This window comes from Balaenoptera ricei, chromosome 4, assembly GCF_028023285.1.
Source record: "Balaenoptera ricei isolate mBalRic1 chromosome 4, mBalRic1.hap2, whole genome shotgun sequence".
In the NCBI taxonomy this organism is placed as follows: domain Eukaryota; kingdom Metazoa; phylum Chordata; class Mammalia; order Artiodactyla; family Balaenopteridae; genus Balaenoptera; species Balaenoptera ricei.
Window position 1 is genome coordinate 152,696,007 of NC_082642.1, and position 27,550 is coordinate 152,723,556.

The 27,550-nt window shown below is 37.0% G+C and overlaps 1 protein-coding gene across 1 annotated transcript in view; it reads left to right on the plus strand.

Annotated features, from left to right (window-relative positions):
* Window positions 1-27,550, plus strand: part of MORC3 (MORC family CW-type zinc finger 3) — a 41,612-nt gene extending 14,062 nt beyond the window's left edge. The window contains exons 6-17 of the mRNA XM_059921505.1: window positions 355-502; window positions 2,955-3,083; window positions 3,295-3,417; window positions 6,819-6,916; window positions 12,193-12,297; window positions 12,916-13,038; window positions 13,145-13,219; window positions 14,155-14,200; window positions 16,049-16,215; window positions 19,315-20,203; window positions 21,514-21,668; window positions 24,422-27,550. Coding sequence (XP_059777488.1) covers window positions 355-502; window positions 2,955-3,083; window positions 3,295-3,417; window positions 6,819-6,916; window positions 12,193-12,297; window positions 12,916-13,038; window positions 13,145-13,219; window positions 14,155-14,200; window positions 16,049-16,215; window positions 19,315-20,203; window positions 21,514-21,668; window positions 24,422-24,575 — 2,212 coding nt within the window. The 3' untranslated portion in view covers window positions 24,576-27,550. The remainder of the gene's footprint in view (window positions 1-354; window positions 503-2,954; window positions 3,084-3,294; window positions 3,418-6,818; window positions 6,917-12,192; window positions 12,298-12,915; window positions 13,039-13,144; window positions 13,220-14,154; window positions 14,201-16,048; window positions 16,216-19,314; window positions 20,204-21,513; window positions 21,669-24,421) is intronic.

Below are 27,550 nucleotides of genomic sequence, written 5' to 3' on the forward strand. Positions count from 1 at the left end.
GGAGACCCCTGCTATAAAATACGTGCATAGAGGTTTTTGTGGGAGTATGGTCATCATTTTGTGGGATAAATGCCCAGCAGTGTAATTGCTGAATCATATGGTAGTTGCATGTTTATTTTTTTAAGAAACTATCAGAATGTGTCTCTATCATTTGACATTCCCAATGGCAATGTGTGAATGAATACAGTTCTTTTCTGTACCTTCTGGATTTCCTTTCTCCCTCCCTCCCTCCAACTCCTCTGACCTTAACTCCCACCACATGTTCGTGTTTTGTTTTGCTAACTAAAGGTTATTTGCTTGCTTATCTTATGGTGAAGTTAAAATTTAGCTCTTTTAAAAAAATTATTTTTGCAGCTACAAAAGTGCAACAGAGTTTGATTTTGATAAGGATAAATATGACATCAGAATTCCAGAAGATTTAGATGAGATAGCAGGGAAGAAAGGGTACAAGAAGCAAGAAAGGATGGACCAAATTGCCCCTGAGAGTGACTATTCTCTGAGGGTATGTATTCAGCTCTCTTTGTGGGAATGAGAATATCATCAAATAATGGAAATTGTTAACCACTTGTATTATAAATGCTGCCAGAAATCTCTAAGTATCTCAGACATGAACCAGTTTATTAAATTTGTCTTGTGCACACTGCTTGTTTTATTTGCTTAGAAAAGTTTTTTAATTGCGAAATCATCAGGTCTTAACAGTGCTTGTAAAAGTTCTTTCACTGTGTGGTTAATTATTTGAATTGGGAATACTAGAATCAGTTTGAAAAATTCATTAATGATATTTTAAAACATTTTTTTCATGGTACACTAACATTATACCATCTGCTCTGGTTACCTCTGGATATTCTTGAGTTAAGATTTTCTTAACAACTAGGACATACTTCACTAACACACTGGGGTATATCAAGGAATAGTAATAGCTGCCATTGTAGTTGCTAGAATCTCAGAAAAAATTACATAGTATACTTGTAAACGTCAAATGAATCCTTATGTGATGGCCATATTGATTGATTCAATCAAAACGCCAGATTCAGAGTGTGTCTTTTAAAATTTAAAATATTCTCTAGAACATTATTGATACCCTAAAGCAATAAATTATGTATAGCCTATACATAATGCACGTTAATATAATTTTGTGATAAATATCTTTGAGATTTGACCTTAGAGATGAGAATGTTTTTAAGATTGAAGGAATTAATATCTCAATATAACAGTGTTGATATAATAAGAATATTAAGTTTCGGGCTTCCCTGGTGGCGCAGTGGTTAAGAATCTGCCTGCCAACGCAGGGGACACGGGTTCGAGCCCTGGTCCGGGAAGATCCCACATGCCGCGGAGCAACTAAGAACATGCGCCACAACTACTGAGCCTGCGCTCTAGAGCTCGTGTGCCACAGCTACTGAGCCTGCACGCCTAGAGCCCGTGCTCCGCAACAAGAGAAGCCACCACAATGAGAAGCCGGCGCACCGCGACAAAGAGTAGCCCCCGCTCACTGCAACCGGCGAAAGCCCACGCAGCAACAAAGACCCAACGCAGCCAAAATAAATAAATTAATTAAAACAAAGAATATTAAGTTTCTTAGTCACTATGATAAGACATATAATACTAACTTTTCCCTTTTTTTTCTCCTTCTTTTTGTTTTTCTTGGCTGCACTGCGGCATGTGGGATCTTAGTTCCCCGGCCAGGGAGAGTGGTCCTAACCACTGGACCACCAGGGAATTCCCCTTTTCCCTTTTTTTGTGCTAAAATTATTTCATAACCCCAAGCTAAGGATTCATTTGACGTTTACAAGTATACTATGTAAATTTTTTCTGAGATTCTAGCAATTACAATGGCAGCTATTACTATTCCTTGATATACCCCAGTGTGTTAGTGAAGTATGTCCTAGTTGTTAAGAAAATCTTAACTCAAGAATATCCAGAGGTAACCAGAGCAGATGGTATAATGTTAGTGTACCATGAAAAAAGTGTTTTAAAATATCATTAATGAATTTTATAAACGGGCAAAACACCACTAATTTTGAAATCAGGAGTCAGGAAAAAAAAAATAAGAGAAATGTTCAAATTTTAGTTTGTGTTGAACTTTTCATATATCCTTCTTGAATTGTTCAATTCATTTCCCTCAGAGATTTCTGATAGCTTGGAGGAAGGCACAGGAGATCATATTTTAACATGTTTTAGGATGCAAAGTTTGGTCACAATTCTAAGGTATCTAAACTTCCACGTATTAAGAATTGAAAACACGTTTAGGGAATTCCCTGGTGGTCCAGTGATTAGGACTAGGCACTTCCACTGCCATGGCCCGTGTTCAATCCCTGGTCAGGGAACTAAGATCCCGCAAGCCTCAGCGCGGCCAAAAAAAAAAGAAAGAAAAAAAAAAAAGACTTGAAAACACATTTAGATGACTGCTGATATTTACAGCTTCATATGGAAAAAGTGCTGTTTGTCTACTCTGCTTAAATGTTGGTGCATTATTTATGATTTTTTTCCTTTTCAAGCTTATAATAGTCCCTTTTGTTTATATTAGATTTTGCTTATTTTTGCCCAAATAAAATTTATTGATGCTTTTAAAATTATAATAGCAATATATAGTTTTGACAGGAGAGTCAGAAAATAGTCCTTTTTGTACACATAAACATTTTTTAAAAATGAAATGATACTATACGTGCTGTTTTTTTAACTTTTTTCACTTAACATATCAACATCTATGTAGTTCAGTAGATTGTTTTCTGTATGTCATTTTTACTGGCTACAGTATATTGAGCTTGTTTTTAATAAAAAGTGTTCAGATATTAACTAATACACCTTTATAGTCTATAGTATTTTATTGAAGAGTTAATACATCTTTTATCAAAGCAAGGCAGTAGCTTTCTTTTTAAATACATGCGTAAGTAATGTTGAACAAATCCATAGATAATTATTTGGAAAGGACAGATAACTGTGTGTCTTTGCAGGCTTACTGCAGTATATTATATCTAAAGCCACGAATGCAGATCATCTTGCGTGGACAGAAAGTGAAGACACAGCTAGTTTCGAAGAGTCTTGCCTACATTGAACGTGATATTTATCGACCCAAATTTTTAGTATCCTTTATTTTGCTTGTTATGATGCTGTATATAGATAGGTATCAGTCAAGTGTATTTCCCTTCCCCCTTTCTCCTTTTATCCTGATAGAGTCTAATCCTCTCCAACTTTTGCCCTTTTTTGCACCGTTGGACTCAATAAATAATGAAATAGGAAGGGTGGTTTAAAGGGAGTGAGGTGGTGTGTTCAGAATTTTCCTTAACATTTAAGACTAATAAAACTGTGAGAATTACTTTTGGATTCAACTGCAGAAATAAAGATCATTATGGGATAATGATGTATCACAGAAATAGACTCATCAAAGCTTATGAAAAAGTTGGATGTCAGTTAAGGGTAAGTTTATATCTGAAAATGTCTGTATCTTTTATAAAAGTTAGGATAACATGTTATCGGGTCAGATGTGAAATAATGTGCTTTTTGCCTAATGACTTTTAAATGTCAGTGTTTTTAATAACATTGGTATGGCACTTGACCTTAGAACACTTTTAATTTGAGGACAGAACATTTTATCTCTGTTTTACAGGTGAGGGAATTGGGGCTAATAAGTAACTCGCCTTAGACTTCAGGCACAGGTGCAGATATTTTCTCTACACTTGGAAAAGGATCCTTGATTTTTTTCATGCTAGAATAAAATTGATTGGTTTTAATTAGTTGTTGACTCAGTAGCTTAAAAAATAGTATCTGAGGGGCTTCCCTGGTGGCGCAGTGGTTAAGAATCCGCCTGCCAATGCAGGGGACACGGGTTCGAGCCCTGGTCTGGGAAAATCCCACATGCCGCGGGGCAACTTAAGCCCGTGAGCCACAATTGCTGAGCCTGCGTGTCTGGAGCCTGTGCTCCGCAATAAAAGAGGCCGCGATAGTGAGAGGCCCGCGCACCGCGATGAAGACTGGCACCCACTTGCCACAACTAGAGAAAGCCCTCGCACAGAAACGAAGACCCAACACAGCCATAAATAAATAAATAAATAAATTAAAAAAAAAAAAAAATAGTATCTGATAGGTGATTTACTTTTCTGGAGTTAGTTCCTGAATATATCAGAGTTTTCCTCCTAAACCACTTCCATTGTTGTAGAATTTAATTTAGGATGGTGAACATTGCCCACTATGTTGATCTGTTTATCCTTTACCTGTTTCCACAGAAAATTTTTTTGGTGTATGTGGTGGGTGTTAAGAATTTGTGATAAATTCTGAAATTCAACTTTGTTAAAGGTTTTAAGTCCAGGCATATTTTGTTTTCCAATTCTGTGATGTTCATTTTCTGTTCATTTTATTTCATTCTAAATTCTCTGCAACAACATGGATGGACCTGGAACATAGTGTGCTTAATGAAGTATAATATGTCAGGAAAAGACAAGTACTGTATGTTACCACTTATGTGTGGAATCAAAAAAATAAAAAGTGAATGAATGTAACAAAACAGAAACAGACTCACAGACATGGAGAACAAACTGGTGGTTACCAGTGGGGGCAGGGTGGCAGGGGGAGATAGGGGTAGGGGATTAAGAGGTACAAACTACTATGTATAAAATAAATGAGCTACAAGGATATATTGTACAGCACAGGGAATATAGCCAATATCTTATAATTTTAAACGGAGTATATAAAAATATTGAATCACTGTGCCATACATCTGAAACTAATATAATATTGTAAATCAACTATATTTCAATTTTTTAAAAAGTAAATGAACTTTGTTGGGCTCTTCTTTATAACCACTGATTTCAATTAGAAAAATAAATCCAGAAATATGACAACCATGATACAAGGTATCAATAACTTATTTAAAATGCTAAGTTTTATTTATAATTGGAATAGTAATTTTTGCCAGAAATACTGTATAATTATAAAGTTCTGAATTTCACTGGTAATTGGAAATGTATTTTTGGTAATAGGCCTTATTTCTCAAGTGTTTGACTTAAGGTACATAATCCATTTTTCCAACCCAGTTAAATTTGCATTATATATAATTTCTGGTTAAGTTTAACCTTGTAAAAAATAAGCTTTTACAGCCAACTTTTTTTTTTTAAGTAAATGTATTTTATTTTTGGCTGCATTGGGTCTTCGTTGCTGTGCGCGAGCTTCCCATTGCGGTGGCTTCTCGTTGCAGAGCACGGGCTCTAGGCGCACAGGCTCAGTAGTCGTGGCACACGGGCTTAGTTGCTCCACGGCATGGGGGATCTTCCCGGACCAGGGATGGAACCTGTGTCCCCTGCATTGGCAGGTGGATTCCTAACCACTGTGCCACCAGAGAAGCCCTACAGCCAACTTTTAATGTTTTTCTTTACCAGAAGATGGACTGGTCGTAGTATTTGGATTCAGTAAACATTTATTAAACACTTGGTATGATTTTCCACGCTAGATGCTCAGCATAAAAAGATGAAAAGGTACAGCACATGCCCCCAGAGCTCGCTCTTTTTTTTTTTTCTTTTTAAATTAATTAATTAATTAATTTTTGGCTGTGTTGGGTCTTCGTTTCTGTGCGAGGGCTTTCTCCAGTTGCAGCGAGCGGGGGCCACTCTTCATCGCGGTGCACGGGCCTCTTACTATTGCGGCCTCTCCCATTGCGGAGCACAGGCTCCAGACGCGCAGGCTCAGTAGTTGTGGCTCACGGGCCTAGTTGCTCCGTGGCATCTGGGATCTTCCCAGACCAGGGCTTGAACCCGTGTCCTCTGCATTAGCAGGCAGATTCTCAACCACTGTGCCACCAGGGAAGCCCCAGAGCTCTTTCTCATGAGGGGAATGTGGTATATCCTTGGAGCAGCAGAAAGGGCTTCTTGGAGAAAGTGGTGATTGAGATGAGACTGAGTTGATTTACTGTTTTGGAAAGTCTGGCAAGAGCTTTCTAGACAGAGAAAGGAATGTGTCTGCAAAGGAAAAGAAAGAGGCTTCTGAGAGGATGGCATCATTAAGGGAGTTATTATGCCTGGACCAGGTGGTAAGTGGGGAATGGGAGAGAGGAAGATGAGGCCAGAAAGGAGGTGAAAAAGAACTAAGATTGAAGGGTTCTGTGGTTTACAAGTTGTACGAAATGAGGAACCACTGATGGTTTTTAGTGGAGTAGCATTATGATTAGGTTTTCATGGTTTTGTCTATAGTTGTATCTATGAAAATTCTCATAAGGCAATATTTCACTTTTTCTCTTTATACTTAGACTCAGCTATAGTCGTGAACAAAGTACATGTGTTAATCACATGTAGATAATCAGAAAATGACTCAGATACTTTGAGTTCAGTGTTTTAGCTAGCAGGTTTAAAAAAAAACCTAGGTCAGTTGAATTAAAGTTTTTACTTCATCACAATTAACAACTGAATGTGTAACTTTGGATAAATGTCTTTAATTTTTATCTAACAAACTTACGGAATATTATGTGCCAAAGCCTTTGCTAGGCACTATGGATACAGGAAGGAGTTAGTTGTGGTTTTTAGTAGCTAAGAAATTGCATCCCAGTAGAGGGCATCTTTTTTCCCTAGTGTAAAATCGGGAATGATAATACTTGTCTACATGAATACTTGATAACAGTGGAAGTGGTTTTGGAGGAAAGCTGTTGTTACATGTTTAGGAGTTAGCTCCCAGAAAGGTAAATTACCTACCAGACACTGTTTTTCAATCTAAATGTCATGAGAATCATGAGATAAAATATAGGAAAATGTTTCATACAGATCTTAAATCTTGGTGAAGGGATAATTGTTTGGAGCATCATGTTTCATGTTTAAAATGCCAGTTTCATTTTTCAGGCAAACAACATGGGTGTTGGAGTAGTGGGGATTATAGACTGTTATTTCCTAAAGCCGACTCATAATAAACAAGATTTTGATTATACTAACGAATACAGGTATGTTACCTATTTAAATGACTGCCTTCTTACAATTTATTTTGGAAATACTTTCATAACTTTTTCTAAGCTGGATTTCTTTCTGTTTTGTGGGAAGCTTGCGTAGAAAACGCATGTAATCATTTTCTCATCCCTGGGGATTGTATTCTACTCCGTCACAAATAGAAATATATTCTCCTCTGTCTTTACTGATGAAGTACTTTTGAGATTTGTACTGAAGAGAGGAAGTTCCTGCTTTCTTGGTAACATTTTTTTTGTGTAATATAAAATCCAGAAACGTTGATCTTGGATGGGAACTTTAAGATAACTTAGTCCTATGTACTTGAGACAGAAATGCTCATATCTTTTAAGAGTGATCAGAAGCCATAAAATAAGTACGACCATCAATTTTACGTGTAAATTTAGGAAGCACAAACAGTTGTCCTAATGAGCGTATATTATGAAGAAGAATGCAAACTTCATATAAAAACAGAGTGGAAGGAGGGAAATGATAAAGAGCAAAATCAGCAAATTAGGAAACACACAATAGAGAAAGTCAATAAATATTCAGAGTATAGTCCTGAGACAGAAGCTACCCCTGTTATCTGAACAGGGAAAATATAGGGAGTAGAAGGTGATCACTCAGAGAGGTAAAAGAGGACAGTAGATGTCCAGAACTAGCTGATACAAAACAGCAGGTGTTACCTCTAGGTTGAAAAAGAGTAGAAAATAAAGGAACTAGGAGAGGGTCCCCGGTCCCTGATGTCGGAGATTCAGATCTCTTTGTAGAGGTCATAACAAACACAGGAACAGGCTACCTGCCATGGCAAAAAGCTTGCCAGAAGGCCTGGCCAGTCTGGGTCTGTAGACATGGCCTGCTGTTGCCAGGGGATGTGGGTGGGCTTGGGCTGGAGCTGTTCTGTAGAGGAGACCTGTCTTTGCCCAAGGGTGTGAGTATATGCTGGAACTGGTTCCTGCTGCTGGAGGGAGGAGCGTGGCCTGAAAGCACAGCTGGAGCTCCTTTGGGAGGCCATGGGCTCCAGCCAAATAATAATGGAGCACCAGACCTGAAGGCCATGTGTCTTGCTGTTCTCACCTGGTAGGTTCATTGCCCCGTTAACCCAGTGTAACATTCCTCAGGCTGGCAAAGGATGAATGTTTACAGGATCAAGCTCCATTATCACAAAACTGAACCAAAAAAACCCCTGTTTGGAACTGGAAGACAATAAGTTGATAATGGACACAATCAAAAGCCCAAAGTTTGTTCTTTGGTAAGATTAACAGTCTATAAGCATCTGGCAAGACTAAGGAAAAAAATAATCATCAATATCAGAAAGGAAAAGGAGGACATTACTACAGATCTACAGACAGAAAAACATAGAGGGGTAGCATGAACAATTTTAGACCATTTTAGATGATATGGACACCTTCCTTTCAAACTGAATCAAATTAAAAATTTCCCACATACTTTCAAACATTTAAGGATATGGCGGCGCCAGCTTACACAATCATTAAAGGTTTTAAGACACCACATAACTAGTAGTGAACTCACGAATGCATTACAAGAAAGAAAATTTATGTCACTCTTTCATGATTAAGATATAAAAATCTTAATTAAACAGCAGATACCATTTAGTGACTTGTAAAAAGAATAATACGTTAAAACCAAGTGGATTGTATTCCAAGATGGCACATGTGGTTTTTACTATTCAAAATTCAATGTAATTCATCACATTGATGTTAAAGAAAAATCTCATGGTTATTTTCATAGGTGCAGAAAAAGCACTTGAGAAACCACAATATCAATTTGTGATGTAGGAAAAAAGGGAACTCTTACAAAACCATTAATAGAAAGGGCATATTAGCAATACTGACTATTTAGCAAAAAAACAGCAGTTCCTAATGGTGAATTATTGACAGTTTTCCCCTTAAGAGTGGGAGTAAGATAAGGTTATCAGCTATTCACCATTGTTCTTGAGGAAATAACCAGAACAAATAAGGCAAAAAAGAAAGAAATGAAAGTATAAGGGTTGGAAAGGAATAAATAATTTTCTGTAGGTGACAGTATCAAGTATATAGAAAGTCCAAAATAATCTGCAATGTAATACAGAGTCTAAGATTGCTAGATAAGAAGTATTCAGAAGTTTGTTTACCAGCAAAAAAAAAAAAAAGAAACAACCATGAGATTCAAAAAAATTTTACACATAATAACATCAAAAAAGCAAGTGCTTTGGAGTAAATAAAATATGCAAAGACCTCAACACACAAAACTATAAAACATTGTGGAGTGAAATTTCAAATCTGAATAAATAGGTATACCAGGTTCAGGAGTTGGTAGGCTGAATATTATAAAATGTCATTTTTTTCTCCAAAGTAATTAAATACAATTCCAGGTTAAAAAAAAATCCCAGCAGGTGTGTGTGTATGTTAACAAGCTTAATTTAAACTTTATGTGGAAAGTCAGAAGACCAAAGATAGTTAAGACAAAGAACAACAAATCAAGAGGACTCATACTACTAAATATCAGTACTTAAAAAGCTGTAGTGAAAGAGTGGTATTAATGAAAAAATAGTCTAGTGAAATAGAATAGAGAAGCCAGAAACAAATCCCTGCTTTTTATACATATGGTCAGCTGATTTATGACAAAGGTGTAGTAGGAAAATGATCATCTTTCTAAAAATGATGGTTCAACTACCTGTATGAACAAAATGAACATTAACTTCTCCTCCTTATATGAAGCAAAAAATCAATTCCAGATGGATTTTAAGCCTAAATGAGAAAGGCAAAAATGAAATGAAAACAAGAATAGTTTCATAACCTTTAATTTAGGTGGGTTTTTTTTTAACAAGATGCAAAAAGTATTGATATATTAGATCAAGATGGAAAAATTATCTAAAATGAATAAGATATAGCAAATGTTGATAAGATGTAGGGCAGTTGGTACTCCTGTACGTGCTGTTGGGTGTGAAAATTGTTGATCATCTTTGAAAGTTACTAGACTGTTGAGTAAAGCTGAACATCAGTGCCCATCCCTATGACCCCGCAGTTCCACTGCTAGGTATATTTTCAACAGAAATGGGTGCAGTCTCATGGATTGAGGAATAAAGGTGATAAGAAAAGGAGACGAGGAAGAACTGAAAAAGTGATATGAAAGGAGAACCATATTTGGGAGGGGAGATGATACATTCTTATTTGGATGTTTATATGTTGTGATAGTGGGGCTTCCTGGTGGGGAAAAATAGAGATAATGAATGGGGATAGATATATCTAATATTAACCTGTCAGTACAGAATTTAAGTCTTGATTTTTATTTGTTTATTTAAAAAATTTTTTTAATTAATTAATTTTTTTTTTGGCTGCATTGAGTCTTTGTTGCTGCGCGTGGGCTTTCTCTAGATGCGGCGAACGGAGGCTACTCTTCATTGCGGTGCGCAGGCTTTTCATTGTGGTGGCTTCTCTTGTTGCGGAGCACGGGCTCTAGGCGCGCGGGCTTCAGTAGTTGTGGTGCATGGGCTTAGTTGCTCCGTGGCATGTGGGATCTTCCCAGACCAAGGCTCGAACCCGTGTCCCCAGCATTGACAGGCAGATTCTTAATCACTGCGCCACCAGGGAAGCCCTATCTTTATGAATTATAGGTTTCTCTAGATATATGCCCAAGAGTGGTGCTGCTGGATCATATGGTAACTCTATTTTTAGTTTTTTAAGGAACCTCCATACTGTTTTTCACAGTGCTTCCACCAATTTACATTCCCAGCAGCAGTGTAGGAGGGTTTGCTTTTCTCCACACCCTCTCCAGCATTTATTATTTGTACACTTTTTGATGGTGGCCATTCTGACCGGCGTGAGGTGATGCCTCACTGTCTTTTTGATTTTCATTTCTCTGATAATTAGTGATGATGAGTATCTTTTCATGTACCTGTTGGCCATCTGTATGTTTTCTTTGGGAAAATGTATATTTAGATCTTCTGCCCAATTTTTGATTGGGTTGTTTTTTTGTTACGGAGTTGTATGAGCTGTTTGTATATTTTAGAAATTAAGCCCTTGGCAGTTGTATCCTTTGCAAATATTTTCTCACATTCCGTAGGTTGTCTTTTTGTTTTCTTTGCTGTGCAAAAGCTTGTGAGTTTGATTAGATCCCATTTGTTTATTTTTGCTTTTTTTTTTTCCCTTGCCTTGAGAGACTGACCTAAGAAAACATTGTTACGATTTATGTCAGTGTTTTGCCTGTGTTCTCTTCTAGGTGTCTCATGGTGTCATGTCTTATATTAAAGTCTTTAAGCCATTTTGAGTTTATTTTTGTGTGTGGTATGAGGGAATGTTCTAACTTGATTGATTTACATGCGACTTTCCAGCTTTCCCAACACCACTTGCTGAAGAGACTGTCTTTTCTCCATTGTATATTCTTGCCTTTGTCAAAGATTAATTGACTGTAGGTGTGTGAGTTTATTTCTGGGCTCTCTGTTCTGTTCCATTGATCTATATGTCTGTTTTTGTGCCAGTAGCACACTTTTTATTGCTGTAGCCTTGTAGTATTTTCTGAAGTCCAGAAGGGTTGTGCCTCCAGCTTTTTTCTTTTTTTTTTTCAGGATTGCTTTGGCAATTCTGGGTCTTTTGTGGTTCCATATAAATTTTAGGATTATTTGTTCTAGTTCTGTGAAAAACGTCATGGGTAATTTGATAGGGATCACATTGTCTGTTTTGAATTTAAGATGTTACACTGACTGTATCTTGTGTGTGCAGACAGTCCTGGCACAGTAGATACTTAACTCATTAACAAATGATTATTCAATTATGGCCGTAGTCATGTTTATCTCAGTAGGTCCTGTTGATTTGCTTTTTTACTGACACCTTATTGTGGGAAAAGTGAAAGTCTTAATTGTGGGACAGAAGCTATTTTGAATTATACTTGCTGGTAATGGTTGCATACTTTCATAAAGCAAACAGCTGCATTCTGGTTTGCATTGAAGCTTGTAAGTTTGTTGGTTGGGGTGAAATTCAGAAAGCCTGTGGTTCTCCCAGTAGCTGGTCTGCAACACACTTCCTCAACAGAGGACCCAAAGTGTTAGTATTGTCTGTCTTATTCCTAGATGGTCCTGGCTCTGTTCTATGAACTTATCTACATCCTTAGAGAAAATTGCCATTACTTTAAGTGTTCTTAACTATGCCTTTTGGAGGCCCCTCCCCCTGTGTTCACATGATCAGTACCAGGTTGTTTATGCTTTCTCTGTTTGTCAAAGATTTAATCTTTATCTTTTTTTTTTTCTTGAATTGATTTTATAATTTACTTTTTTTTTAAGGCTTACAATAACAGCACTAGGAGATAAGCTCAATGATTACTGGAATGAAATGAAAGTGAAGAAAAATGCAGAATATCCTCTGACTTTGCTGGTTGAAGATATACAGTAAGTACATTTAAAAAATAATAAGTGACTATAATATCAAGATGTGATATTGGAGGGCATGGCGATTTTACAATGTTCATAAACTTTTGAATCTAATCCATAGTAAGAAATAAATCCCATAACTCGAAAGCCTTTTATAAACTAAAAGAATATATACATTTAAGTTATTCAGAACTGTGCTATAATAGAGGGTAAAATGTAATACAGTTATAAAAATTGCATAAATTACAATAATACAACTTGCCTATTTTCTGTACTTTGAATGGTTTATTGTGCTAGTAAGTATATTAGATTTGACACTGCAGATGCTAACTTAAATTTCAGGGCAAGGCATTTGTAGTATTTTCTAAGTTTTTTAGTTTTTATTATAGAAAAAATGTAATAGTATGCTATTAAACAAGACTAAGTCACTTTGTTTAAATTGGTCTGTCACTTTTAACCTTCAGTGGTAGCCAAAATTGTTGTTTTTAAAATCTTAACTCACTGTCAAATGTTCCAGAATTTTCAGGGACAGAATTAAATAATAGGGGCATTCTGTGGTAGAAATGATGTGGAAAGTCTAGTGAAGTACTTAGATCCATATTTCCATGCTAATATTTAGTTGCTATTTTGTTACAGGAAACGTCCTGATCAGACATGGGTTCAATGTGATTCCTGTCTAAAGTGGCGAAAATTACCAGATGGGATAGATCAACTTCCAGAAAAATGGTATTGCTCCAATAACCCTGACCCACAGTTCAGGTACCATATAGTTGGTAGTAGCCTTTTTGGAAAGGCAGAAAGTACTGTTCAAGGTGTATGAATAGGCGCTGGTGACGTGTTATTCCCATGTGATTTTTCTGACTAGAAATTGTGATGTTCCAGAAGAACCTGAAGATGAAGATTTGGTGCATCCCACTTATGAAAAAACCTACAAAAAGAAGTGAGTGTTATATTAATGTATGATGGGAAAATAATACCCAGATCATCAACAGTGGTGTGTCTGCAGCATTAGTTGATATTTCTCCAAGATAAAGCAGTATAGCCAAAAAAGATTGAGTCCAAAAAAAAAGATATGATGCGGAGTGCATAACATCAAGTGCTTTTAAAGTTTATACTGTGGATGCCTGCTGTTTATTGCTGTCCTATCTACAAGATACTTTGAATATGCAGTATAGTTTTGTGCTTTTGGACTATACACCAATGAATCAAAAGTGAATACTGCCCTTTATGAGCTCATAGTCTAACGGGGAAAGTGAGATGTGTGTATTACCAATTTGAAGTTGACGACTCCCGTAAAAGGCATGATCCAGTCCTGTGAGGAAGCGCATAAGGAGAAATTACTTCTGGTTGGGGATGGGGAAATGGATCAGGAAAATTCATGAAGGACATTTTTGTAATAGGCCTTGAAGGAAAGGTAGGATTTGTTGGGTAGGAAGCAATAGTTTGTTCAGCTTAACTACAGTAAATACGTGAATGGGGATAATGGAAAATAGAGGTGGGAGAGAGAAGCTGGGGAACGATAGTGAACCATGGTGAACGTTAGGCTTATGTACTGCACACGGAAGGCTGAGTTGATGAAGATCTTCTGGGTGGTTTTGATTTATAGTGCACTGTTCATAAAGATAAGTCCAGTAGCAGGAGTGGAAGACATTAGGGTGTTGCTGAGATAAGAGGTGGAAAGTACTTCCCTGCCTGAGGGCTTACCACTGATTATAACAAAATTGAAGCAAAGTTCAGTGTACCTATCTTACTGACTTAGTAGTGAAATGGCAAGTATGTCATTCGAAAACAGAATTGAAAAATCATAATGAAGTAAATTTAAATACATTTTTCTTTTTCTTTTCTCTCTCTCTTTTTTTTTTTTTTTTTTTTAAGAGACAAGGAAAAATTCAGGATCAGACAACCAGAAGCAATCCCTCGGGTAATTAGGCCTTCCATTTTATAGCTGTGTCTTGTATTGTGTTGTGATTAATTTAATACTCAATTTTAAGCTTAGGAGTTACATAACAAATTGAAGCAATCTCGTTCATTCAGTTCACATTTCTCTTCTCTTGTACCCCTTCTTACCCTCTTTCCCAATACTGACTTCTAACCCACAACTTCACTCAAACTTCTCAATTTTATTATTCAGTTGGGCATCTTCTGAGGAAAGGCAGATATTCTTTTAAGAATCTTATTGTTAGGTAGACAGTCAAGGAAAAGTTCATAGGAAGACCCAGGGAGCCACATGCTAGTACTAACCTGGACCAAAGCTATAGTGTTGACCCTTCAACCATAGTGTACGGTTGATTTACAATATTATATTAGTTTCAGGTGTACAACATAGTGATTCAGAATTTTTACAGATAATACTCCAATAAAAGTTATTACAAAATAATGGCTATAATTTCCTGTGCTGTACAATACATCCTTGTTGCATTTATTTATTTATTTACGTATTTATGTATGTACGTATGTATGTATGGCTGTGTTGGGCCTTCGTTGCTGTGCGCGGGCTTTCTCTGGTTGCAGTGAGCGGGGGCTACACTTCGTTGCGGTGTGCGGCCTTCTCATTGCAGTGGCTTCTGTTGTTGCAGAGCATGGCCTCTAGGTGCGTGGGCTTCAGTAGTTGCAGCACGTGTGCTCAGTAGTTGTGGCACGTGGGCTCAGTAGTTGTGGCTCGAGGGCTCTAGAGCTCAGGCTCAGTAGTTGTGGCACACAAGCTTAGTTGCTCCGCGGCATGTGGGATCTTCCCTGGCCAGGGCTTGAACCCGTGTCTCCTGCATTAGCAGGTGGATTCTTAACCACTGTGCTACCAGGGAAGTCCATATCTATTTTATACATAGTAGTTTTTATTTCTTAATCTATACCCCTGTCTTTTTTTAAATGTATATATTTTATTTTATTTATTTGGTTGGGCCAGGTCTTAGTTGCAGCAGGCGTGCTCCTTAGTTGTGCCTTGCCGGCTCCTTAGTTGTGGCATGCGAACTCTTAGTTGCAGCATGCATTTGGGATCTGGTTCCCTGACCAGGGATCGAACCCAGGTGCCCTGCATCAGGAGTGTGGAGTCTTAACCACTGTGCCACCAGGGAAGTCCTTCCATACCCCCTATCTTTCTTAATGCTTAATGGTGTTGAGCTTTTTCTGAGTGTATAAATAGGCAGTTGTACTTCTTGTATCAGAAGTTGTGGTCTGCTGCAGTTGTGTATGTGTGCTTATCATTACATTGAAATGTTTTCTTGTATAAAGGCTGAGGGTTTGAGGGTGAGAACAGAACTGGGAGAAAAAGAATAGTGGGCTTACTTTGGTTTTTTTTTTTTTTTTTTTTTTTTTTTTTTTTTTTTTTTTTTTTTTTCTTACTTTGGTTTTTAAAGGCAGTGTCTTTGTGACTTTATCCTCAATTTCTTTCTCTTAGAAAAATAAGTTTTTATTATATCTCTATACGTTCTATATAGTCCGAGGTCAGCAGATCTTTCAGTAGAAGGCCAGATAGTAAATATTTTAGGCTTTGTGGACCATATACAGTCTCTCTGTCATGTTCTTTCTTTGTTTTGTTGTTTTGTTCATGCCTTTAAAAATGTAAAACCATTCCTAGCTCACTTGCAGGCTGGATTTGGCTCTTTGGCCTGTTGTTTGTCACTCCCTGGTCTGGTATAGCACAAGGAGTTCATGTGGTTAGGATAGTTCTCAGTGCCTTCTGGGATGGGGGAAAGGGGAAAGAATATCTTGTGTTTGGAACATGATACACTTTAAAAATTTCTTTAAGATCAGTTTTTTTTGCCTTCAACAGATTCCTGCTGAACTCTTGTTTCCAACAACTCCTGTGTCAAGTCAAAGCTTTCCTCCCATTAAGGAAAATGTTGCAAGAGGACATCTTTCAGAAGCGGCAAATACTTACGCAACGAGACTTATAAATAATCATCGAGGTTCACCCCAGTCTGAACCTGAGAATAACAGGTCAGTGGCTAAAATGTGTTTTTCCATTTGGGGAATGAATATTAAACAGCCTTTACTTGACACTTCAATGCAGTAATACACTTCTAAGAAAGTGTAGTTTACATGCATGTGAAAAGCCTTAAGGACAAGTTACTTTGCTTTCATTGTCTGAACTTACCCCCACCCCACTTACGTTACCTGTTTAAATCAATTAAAAGAATATTAATTGTTTTTATTGTGGAGATTGATCAAATTGTCACCTCTTTGAAATTCTGTATAGTATGAAAATTCCTGCTTTTAAGATTATCAGTATCTGAGTAAAGAAAAACCTGAAGCAGTTAACAGTACAACGCTGTAATGTCAAATGTGACCCATAAGTTCTTAGCAGAGCCCATGACATGCTGTGTACTTCGGATGAGTGGATGGAGAAGGAAGAGAAAGAAAGGTGTGAGTGATACATGAATTGAACAGTTAGCTCTTTTGACTGGAATGGTCAGGGAAGGCTTTAGATGAGGTGGTACTTCGGTTGGTTCCTGAAATTCTGAAAGCAGTACTCTGCACGGGTGGCCCATTCAACGGGGATAGAATGAACACAGGTGAAAAGGGGCGTGCTGCCAGTGAACTAGGACATTAGACTGACTCCGTCTGATATTTGTTATTGAAAGAGAAACATGGAAACAAGATTCCCTGAAATAGTGAGGCCAGGTGTTCCCAGAGGTTTTGTAGCCTTCATTAAATTCTTAAAAGGATTTTTGAAAATGCAGAAAAGATTAGAAATTGTCTTCACACATAGATACATCAGGGAGGGCATGTTTTGAAATAGTTTGCTGTTTATAGCCTACATTTTGAGGTCTTCTTTTGTGGCTGGATTGCTACTTAACTGAGAACATGTGTGAATTTTTTTTTAACTAGTCTCCGTAATGTTGGCTTTTCTTCATAAAGATGGTTCCAGACAAAGTAAGAAAAAGTAAAATTTGTAATGTTACAGACGCGATAATGGAATTTAATTTCGGACGTGACTGCCATCAAAATGGAAGAAGAGAATAGAGTAAAATTTTTCATTAAATTTTTAAAAAATATTTATTTATTTATTTTATTTTTGGCTGTGTCGGGTCTTAGTTGCAGCACGCGGGCTCTTTGCTGCTGTGCGTGGGCTTCTCTCTAGTTGTGGCATGTGGGTTTTCTCTCTTTGTTGTGGTGTGGGCTCCAGAGCACGTGGGCTCTATAGTTTGCAGCACGCAGGCTCTCTAGTTGAGGCACGGGGGCTCAGTAGTCGTGGTGTATGGGTTTAGTTGCCCCGCGGCATGTGGGATCTTAGTTCCCCGACCGGGGATCGAACCAGCGTCCCCTGCATTGGAAGGAGGATTCTTTACCACTGGACCACCAGGGAAGTCCCCTTCATTAATTTTTAAAGCCTGTATTTATTCTTAAATTCATAGAGCCAAAGTCTGTGGAAAGGTGTACCTAAACTAAGTCTTGAGAGAGACAAATAGGAATTGGCCTGGTAAGAAAAATAATAGGACAACTTCCAATTAAATGCTTAACTCCATTGATCCCTAGACAGTCTCAGAACTTGGAAGCATTGGGAACTTCTGAAGGTGGAAAATAGGGGTGAGAACAGGAAGCTTGTATGAAAGTTTAAGGAAGAGTAGTTCCCTAGACCTCTTTCCAGCCTGCGAAGTCCAGCAGTGCTGCTTCTCTTCCTCTGTCAGAAGGGAGGGAGTTTACTTTCTGGAGCAGTTTCTACTGCTGAAGATGTGGGTGAGCCACTGTTTTGGAAACAGAAGAAGTAAGGGAAAGTTTGAATACTGAATGGCAAGCAATCCCCCTCCCTTCCTTCCCTCACTGGGCTCCCAAGAGAAAAGCTCTAGAAGATGATGACAGCCTGAGCATCCTTCACATGCCCAGACCTCACTGCTTCTAGTCTGAAATAGAAGTATAGCCGAGGATCCCCAGATGTACAAAACTGAAACAAAGGGAGTAGAAGAAACCATGTGAAATTTATTGAGAGGTGGGTAGATGTTTAACAGATAAATCTCCTAGAACGAAAAGATAAATGGTTGGAAGATAGAAAAAAGAAGAGATGACGTACTGGAGGGGCCAACATCTGAATAAGGACATTTCAGAGTGGGAAATCAGAGAACAAAGGGGGGGGAAATTATATAAGAAAGACTTAATTGCCACTAAATACACAGCATAGTGGCTGGAAAAGGTAAGAAATATCTCAGAGAGGAAAAACACAGGCTGTATTCAAAAGATCAGGAATCAGAATGGCAGGAACAATGAATGGTAGATAACAATGGATTGATGCTTTTAAAGTTTTGAGAAAGTAATTCCCAACCTGGAAGTCTATATTTTTCAAGCCAGCAGTGAACTTGAGAGGTGTGAATAAAGATATTTTCACCATGCAAAATTTCACATTTCTTTATGTCATATGTACCCTTTCTCAAGATTTTATTAGAGATTATGCCCTCTCCCTCCATATGAGAGAGTAAGCCTAAGAAAGGGGAAAATCCTTCTTGAGAGATGAGGTCTTAACACATAAGGCCCAAATAGCAAATCAGTACAAATATCCCTCTAAGTGAGGCAAAAAGTAATCAATTGGTGATAAATTCACAGAAAACTAAGCAAATGAAGAAAATGAGGCAATTTTTAATGCAGGGGAAATTGTTTTCCATGAAAGGATAGGGCATGCTGGTTTACTTTGTGGTTCACCTTTGATCACTGAATGTTGATAAAAATTATGATGGGCAAACGGGAATGGCAGTGTCATTCACTGAGCTCTGGAATTCAGAGAGCTGCCCTGGGGTGGGTGGTGGCATTCTGTTCAGACATGTTACATTGAAATGCCAGAAGACATCAAATGAAGAGATATTTGGCAGTATAAGGATGTGGTACTTTTAAAAAGAGGTCTCAATAGTTGTTTCCTTATCTGTAAAAGGAGAAAATAATCTCTACTTCATTAAATCATTGGGCAGTACTGTGTAATATATCATTTTTTAAAAAAATGAACATGGGCATTTCTTAGAATTTCAAGATAGTTAGATTACTTCAAGGTCGTCTATTTTTTCCATATCTACATTTTATAATCTTATATTTCATATATAAAATTTTTTCCAGCCTGAAACGGAGACTCTCTACTCGTTCCTCAATTTTGAATGCAAAGAATCGCAGATTGAGTAATCCAGCATTTGAAAATTCTTATAAAGATGATGATGATGATGAAGATGTCATCATCTTAGAAGAAAACAGTACTCCCAAGCCTGCAGTAGACGATGATATTGAAGTGAAATTGCAACAGAGTCACATGGAGCAAAGCGGTGTTCAGGTGGAGCCTGTGGGTGATAATGAACCGTGTGGCCAGGCTAGTTCAACAGGCACCTCATCATCCAGGTGCAATCAGGGAACCACTGCAGCCACCCAGACTGAAGTACCAAGTTTAGTCGTTAAAAAGGAAGAAACTATTGAAGATGAGATAGATGTGAGAAATGACACAGCCAAACTGCCATCCTGTGTGGAAACTGAAGGAAAGACACATGAAACCCAGGAAATCTTTGATAAATCTGCTGGTGATGCTGGTTGCCAATTAAATGAACTAAGAAATGAGCTGCTTCTTGTCACCCAAGAAAAAGAAAATTATAAAAGACAGTGCCACATGTTTACTGACCAAATCAAAGTGTTACAGCAGAGGATACTGGAAATGAATGACAAATACGTGAAGAAGGAAACTTGCCATCAGTCTACTGAAACTGATGCTGTATTTTTACTTGAAAGTATTAATGGCAAATCTGAAAGTCCAGACCATATGGTATCTCAGTATCGGCAAGCTTTGGAAGAAATAGAAAGGCTGAAAAAACAGTGTAGTGTGCAGCAACATGTAAAGGCTGAATGCAGTCAGTGTTCCAGTAGCGAGAGTAAAAGTGAAATGGATGAGATGGTTGTGCAGCTTGATGATGTATTTAGACAGCTGGACAAATGCAGTGTTGAGAGGGACCAGTATAAAAGTGAGGTGAGTTACGTCATTCAGCATAGTGAGAGCCGTGGGAGTCCAGGGGCATCTAAAGCTTAACTGCCAGTTGCTAGATGGGCATAAATCACTTAATCATATTTCCATTTACCGACTCCACTGGTTCTCAACTGGGAGTGGTCCTTCTGGGGGCATATGGAAATGTGTAGGGCAGTTTCGGTTCTTAAATGTCTTGAAGGGATGGGCATTGTTGGAATTGAATGGGTGGGAACCAGGTCTGGTAAATGTCCTGTAGTGCGCAGGACACTGCTCTGCAGTGAGGGATCGTCCTGCTCATTCCCACTGAGACGCTCAGTTACTAACATGCCGGGAGTTCTACGTCCGCTATTAATAAGCCTGAAAATAACCACACAGGGTAGATGACAATACCTCATTTTATCGAGGTACCCTGTATTAGTTATGATTAGGTTCCTTTGAAGGTGAAGTAAAACCCCACGTAACAGTAGCAGCTGCACAGTCGTCAGAGACACAGGCTCCTTCTGCATCGTTGCTTTGCTTCTCAACCTGCGCTTGTGGTCTGAGATGGCTCTTCAGGTCCAGCCAACATATATCTGCATTCCAGGCAACAGGAAAGAGAAGGAGTGCAGTTTCTGAAAGCTGCTTATATGCCATCTGTCAGAACTTAGTCACCTGGCCAGTGGATGCCTTGGAAATGTAGTCTTTATTTGGGGTTCTTTTACTGAGGAAGGAGGAACCCCCAGTTCAAATTTGGGTAGCTCCTTTGAAAAATATTTTACGTATTATATTTACATGGTGTTTGAAAGGAGAGTTTCTCTGCTAAAAGGAATTTGGAAACGACAGTATGGTACCGAATTGCCCCTTCTTCCTGGAAATACTGCCGACATAACTGCTCATTCAGACATTCCGCTTGATGTGTTGGCTCAGGAGCTAGATGACAAAATACATAAAAAACTATAAGTTTTCTGTTGTAACTTAACTGCTGGTGGGTGTGCAAGAAATGAAAGTCACTATGACCTCAACATAATTTGGGCATTTTTATCTTGGTTTTTCAGTTTTTAGGTCCCATTTGTTTTTAGTCATGCTTTAATTGACATTTTGCATTCTTCTAATATAAAAAGATACAGAGCTGAAACTAAACAAATGAAGCTTTATTTATATAAAGCTGTTGTTTTTTGTGTGTGTTTTGTTGGTTTTCTTTTTGGAGGGGGGAGGTGTCCTAATTTTTTGATGGTAATTTTCATCAAGCAGGATTTTGTACATTTCTTAAATTTGCACTTTGACATTAGTATTTTTAAATTGTACAGTTATAAAATTAATTAATTTTTTGTCAGGTTGAATTATTGGAAATGGAAAAATCGCAAATCCGTTTGCAGTGTGAAGAACTGAAAACTGAAATCGAACAATTAAAATCTACAAGTCGACAAATTGGAGATGTGTCAACATCAAGTAACATCGAGGAGTCTGTAAATTATACTGATGGGGAAAGGTAACATGAAATGAGGCATTTGGCTAGGGCTGCAGTTCTGGTTAACATGATACTTATTTGCTAGTGCACATCAAACAGATTGTTCTAGCAAAAGAAGTTATTGGCTGCTGTGATCCCAACATTATGATAGACAGAGATACAAAAGAAGTACATGTCATCATTCTTCCCTTCAAGGAACTAACAATTTTGTGAACTTAAATGAAATAGGAATTTCAAAGGAATTAAGCTCTGATTGGTCAGAGTGGTTTGGAATGTTTTTTGGGAAAAAGTGAAAATTGAGCCAGATATTGAAGGATGGGCTGAATTAGGCAGTGACTAGAAGACAAGGGTCTATTTCATGAAACTTACTTTTTCACCTTGATTTCTTTAATTTCTGTACTTGGCACCATTTCTTTATGGTTTGCTACCTCATTTTACTACATTCCTTCCCCAATTTTAACTTTTAGGAAATCAAAAAATTACTAAAAATTGCCATTACAGGTGATTCCTAATAACAGGTGATTAATTAGGAAGAAGTTCTGTGAAAATAAGAAAACAGTAAATGAATGATTACCCTCTCTCAGTAAGATATTAAATGGGCTTGGGGTTCTGACAGTGTTGGTGGTCTGTTGATAACCATTCAAGAGAGAAAAAAAAAACACACAAAAATAGTCATTAAAAATTGTGCAACTCTTCCTGCTAATATGATAAAACTTGATACCTAAAATGTACTATTGTTGAGAAATAATTTACCATCCTACTTGACATTAATTATATTATGACTTAGTTTTTTAGCTTAAGGTTTTAAAGGATTTCGTTAAATCTATTCATGGAAATAGAATGAATAGATCAGTACATATAAGCATGGGGGGGCAAGGGGTCAGAAAAAAAAAATCCCAACTGGTGTTTCTGAAAATGGGAACCACAAGCATCTGTGGTGCTTGTAAAAATGCAGATCTTGGACCACAGTGCAGTTTATTAAATTGGAAACTTTTAAACAATCTCCCAGATGATTCACTTGCACACTAAACTTTGAGTAACTGATGATCTTTTAGACCTGCGCTTTCCAAGACAGTATAGCCACATTTGGCCACTGACACTTGAAATCTAGCTAGTCTGAATTGAGATGTGCTTTAAGTATAAAATACATGCTGGATTTTGACGCCCTGGTATGAAAAAATAAATAAATAAATAAAATGCCTCAATATTTTGGTTATATGATGAAGTGATATTTTATATGTAACTAAAATTTATTGTTTCATTTTACTTTTTAATGTGGCTATTTGAATATTTAAAATTGCATATGGAGCTCACAATATTTCTCTCAGTCCTGTTCTGTGTACTAAAATAGGGATCTGTGGTATGTCCTGTAGAGAGGAGGAATTAGCCAGGACAGTCAAAAGACTTAAAGGATAGGATAGGTCAGAGATGGTTGTAGGGTCATACTGGTCTTTTTTAATTTTTTGTATAGAAATGGGCCTCTGATTGAAGATGAGTGGGAAAGCTTGGACAAAAAACAGCTGGTATGGGGATGATGTAAAATTTTATCAAAGGTCCAATGGAATCTTAACATAAGCTCACAAAAAACATATTTAAAATCACATTTTTATGCGTTGTCAACCCAAGGATGAGCAGCTCGCTCCTTCAGAGATTTCCACCCTAGAAAGATCAGTATCTAAACTAAATGTAGACTTCTTATATTTTGGGAGGGGGCAGAACAAAAACAACTGTGACATCCTCTTGACCCAGGCGTCTCAATCTTCGACGCAAAGACTGCTTGCTGTGTAGTTGTAGAAATTTGAGGTCTAGAATGTGGATATTCAGATAGATACAGTATAGAAAACGGAAGGAATGATAATGATAATTTAATCCAGGGTTTCTCAGTGTTTATAATAAATGCATAGTAAAACGGATAGTTAGTGAACTTTAGCATGTGATAGGTTCAGAGAAATCCTGCATTTTATTTTTTTAAAAGGCTTTTTTTTTTTTTTTTAATATTTATTTATTTGGTTGCACTGGGCCTTTGTTGCAGCAAGTGGGCTCCTTAGTTGCTGCTCCAGGGCTCCTCAGTTGCAGCTCGCTGGCTCCTTAGTTGCGGCATGCATGTGGGATCTAGTTCCCTGACCAGGGTTTGAACCCAGGCCCCCTGCATTGGGAGTGCAGAGTCCTATCCACTGCGCCACCAGGGAAGTCCCAGAAATCCTGCATTTTAAAAAGTCTTTTTTACCATTATTTAACCCAAAGTTGTATAAGCTTATTTGACCACAGGACCATTTCTTTTTCCTTTTATATCTCATAGAACATGTTTTAGGGAACAATTCAATTTACTTTGCTCAAAAGGAAGCTGAAATTCAAAGTGACACATTCTTATTCTTAGACCAGTGTTCTCACTAGTGTATCATTATTGTTTTCCAGGTGATAACAAGATTTTCAATTGTAAATAACATCTTGTAATTTATGTATTTTACCAGTTCATCTTTTCTCCAATCTTGAATTAAAATTGTATTAGTTGGAACCAAACAGAGCTGCTAAGTGTTATGAAACACTCTACTTACCAACAGATAAATATTATAGTTAGTTATTAAATTATGAATTATTAAGTTAAATGAATTGTTAAATCTAGTTCTCTTGAGGAAGTTTTGCTTTTCATTTAGTTTGTATATCATTCTACAGAGATTCCATTTTAATGTTTCCCTTAAATTTTAAGGCCTACCTGAATATTAAACTGTATTGTTATAATGTTCGTCTAATAGGTGTAATGTTTGTATTTGCAGCCTCAAACTTCGATCTCTTCGAGTTAACGTAGGACAGCTCCTGGCCATGATTGTACCTGATCTCGATCTTCAGCAAGTGAATTACGATGTTGATGTAGTTGATGAGATCTTAGGACAAGTTGTCGAGCAAATGAGTGAAATCAGTAGTACTTAAAGTGTATTTTTTGTGAGATAATAAAATATATTTGCTCCGTCTTTCTGGTTGTATAGCTTTCAAAATTTAAGCAACTTTGTTATAGATATTGATATGGAACAGACTGAAGAACCATAATCTTTTCTGTATTCTATGCATTCAAGTGTGGACACAAATATTGTGGACACATTATCACACCTTTTGAAATGCCTGTGAATCATTTGGTATTGAGCAGCTACATAGCTATCTCATGATTCTGCTTTGAAATGTAAATATTTATAATTAAGTCACACATATTTTTTTATTACCCTAGAGGACTCAAGTGTTTTTCACCAAGAGGTTTTCAGGTTGCCCCTAACCTTTGTGCAGTCTTTTCTGGTTCCCCAAAATGTACTTTTCTCTGACTTGAGGGCTGTGCCATAATAAAATGGAAATGTTACCTTTGATTTTCTTACAGAGAAGTTTAAAACAGGATTTTTAAAAATGGAATAACACTCCTGATAAGTTGTAAGTAATTGAGCATTAATGTTTCTTTTCTATAAATTCTTATCTCCTGAAATATTTTATTCATGAAAATAAAGTAAGCGGCAACTCCATCCATTTTGCCAGGATTTTTTTTTGTGTGCTGAGATTGCAGATCATGGTTATTAAACACAAAGTGTTTTTACAGAAAAAAATAATGATTTTTAGTATAAAAATATTAAATGCCCCACCACATTTACTTTGAAGCCCATTTTTGGCTGCTTAGTCCGCATGGAGTGGGCACAATAATTGTTCAATATTTCTTTTTGTGAAATTTCCTGTACAGCCTTTTGTAGGATTACTACAGGTTAATATGAGTTGAGGAAGACAATCTTTCTCCAACAGTACTGCATACCTTTTATTATATTACATACCTAAGTGTTTATATCCTGGAGTTAAGCAACAAACAACCTAGGATTATAGTATTACATGCCATAAAAATTATGCTTTACTGGTCCCGTGTTTTGTGCAATTATAAAGAGATGGCTTTCTATTAAGTATAACTGTATATATAATTAAGAATCATATTTTCCACAATTAAAATGTGCATTATTTTTTTCAAAGTTTTATCATTGCTATTTATTTTTACTTTTGTTTCTGAACATTGAATACATGTTCCTTTTGTATGCTTAATTACATGTCTGTCTTGTACAATATTAAATTTTTACTGTACATTAACTACTAGAAAAAGCAAATAAATGAAATTTTTATTTGCTTGATAAAGTAATTGAAAGTGTATTTTTGGTATGAAGCTGGTTTTCTGTCACAGTTGTATCTGCTCAAATTTTAAAATATCTTGTAATAAAATAAAAATATATATGATGGCTCACACTTCAGATACTACTTTTAAGGAATTCTGTATTCAAGTTATATTTTGAAAAGTAAGATTGTGTGTTAAGACCCTCAAGTTGAGCTCATTTTACTATATTTATTAGAAGTTATATTTAGAAGATATAACTTCTAAAAATTTAGAAGTTATATTTACTTCGATTAAGGCTCCAAGACTGGGCTTACCTTGAGAGTGTGTGCGTGCATTTTACACTCAAACTTTATTTGTGTAAGTCATTTAATCTAAAGAAACCTTGCCTAAATGATAGCAGCTGTGTATAGCATGTCTAAGTTTGTGAATATTTATGTAGCACTTATTTCTGGAATTTGCTATTTTTCCCTTCCTTTTGGTCAGCTATATTCTTGCAAAAATACATATTTTATATGGCTGTTAACTGGCTTAATGGCAAAGTTAATCATAGAACTAGAGAAACTTGCTTGCTAAATCGATTCTTTGGAAATACTTACCTAATATTCACTTTTTAAGAAAATATTGCCAAGATATGACTTTGTGGCTAGCAAATTTAACAGAAGAACGTACATGGGCTTTCATGTCATCTGTTGAGGTAGCGATACCTATCTTTTTTTGTTAAGTTAAATTTGTTCAAAGGCTAGTGTGGGGGAGGATAGTGTGGCTTAAACTAATTATTTAAAACTTAAAAACAATGTGAGGACGTAAACCAGAATAGTCCCCAGTCCCTACAAACAGGACCTCAGCCAAGACCACAAAATCAGTAAAAGCTAATTTTCACACAGTAGGAGAGGCGTGGCATATGGATGTGGCCTTTATTTGGGCCTCAAGTTCCTAATGTGGGCAGGAGGTGCTGGTGACTCTGCCCATGGTCTCAGACACTTGATTTGTGCTATCATACAGCCCATTAGGTCATTATTTGTCATGGAGGAATAATTAAAGTAATATGTACTGATGGTTCTTAACACTCACTGGCTGCATTTTAGAATCACTTGGGCGGTTCTTAGGAATCCCAGTGTGAGGATGCACCTCGTACTAATTAAGAGTTTTGGGGGTTGGACCAAACTGTCAGGCTTCTTTATTTTAAGGCCTCCCAGCGCACCGTCAGAGCTGAGAGCTATTGATCTATACCCTCCACTGATGAATTTTGTAAGTGTTGAACTCAAGTGGTTCCTGAAACAAACTCAGGATCTGCATGACCACTTTCTCACTAGGGTAAGCAAGGACAGGGAGAGCGAAGCAGAGTTGATGCCCAAGTTAGAAATGTAAATACAACAGAATAGTATAAAGTGAAAGGTGTTTTCTTGTGTCCTTCCAGAAAATATTAGCTGCATACATACACACATTCATATATATATGCATTCAGTTTATATTAAATTTTGTATCTTTATATTTGATTATATATTTGTATCAAATCTACACAGGTATCACACCATATAATTGGTAACATTTCCATATTACTCTTTTGAACAGCTTTAGTAGCATTTTATGACATGAATATGCTCCCAGCCCTCATTTATTTCTTATCTTTTGATATTACTACAAAAAATGCTGCTGTGAAAATACCCACCACACATACTTTTTAAAGCATATCCAGAATGTAAATACCTTGTAGTGGATACTGATAGGTCAAAGAGTGTATGCCGTGTTTATCTTAATAAATGTCGCCATCCAA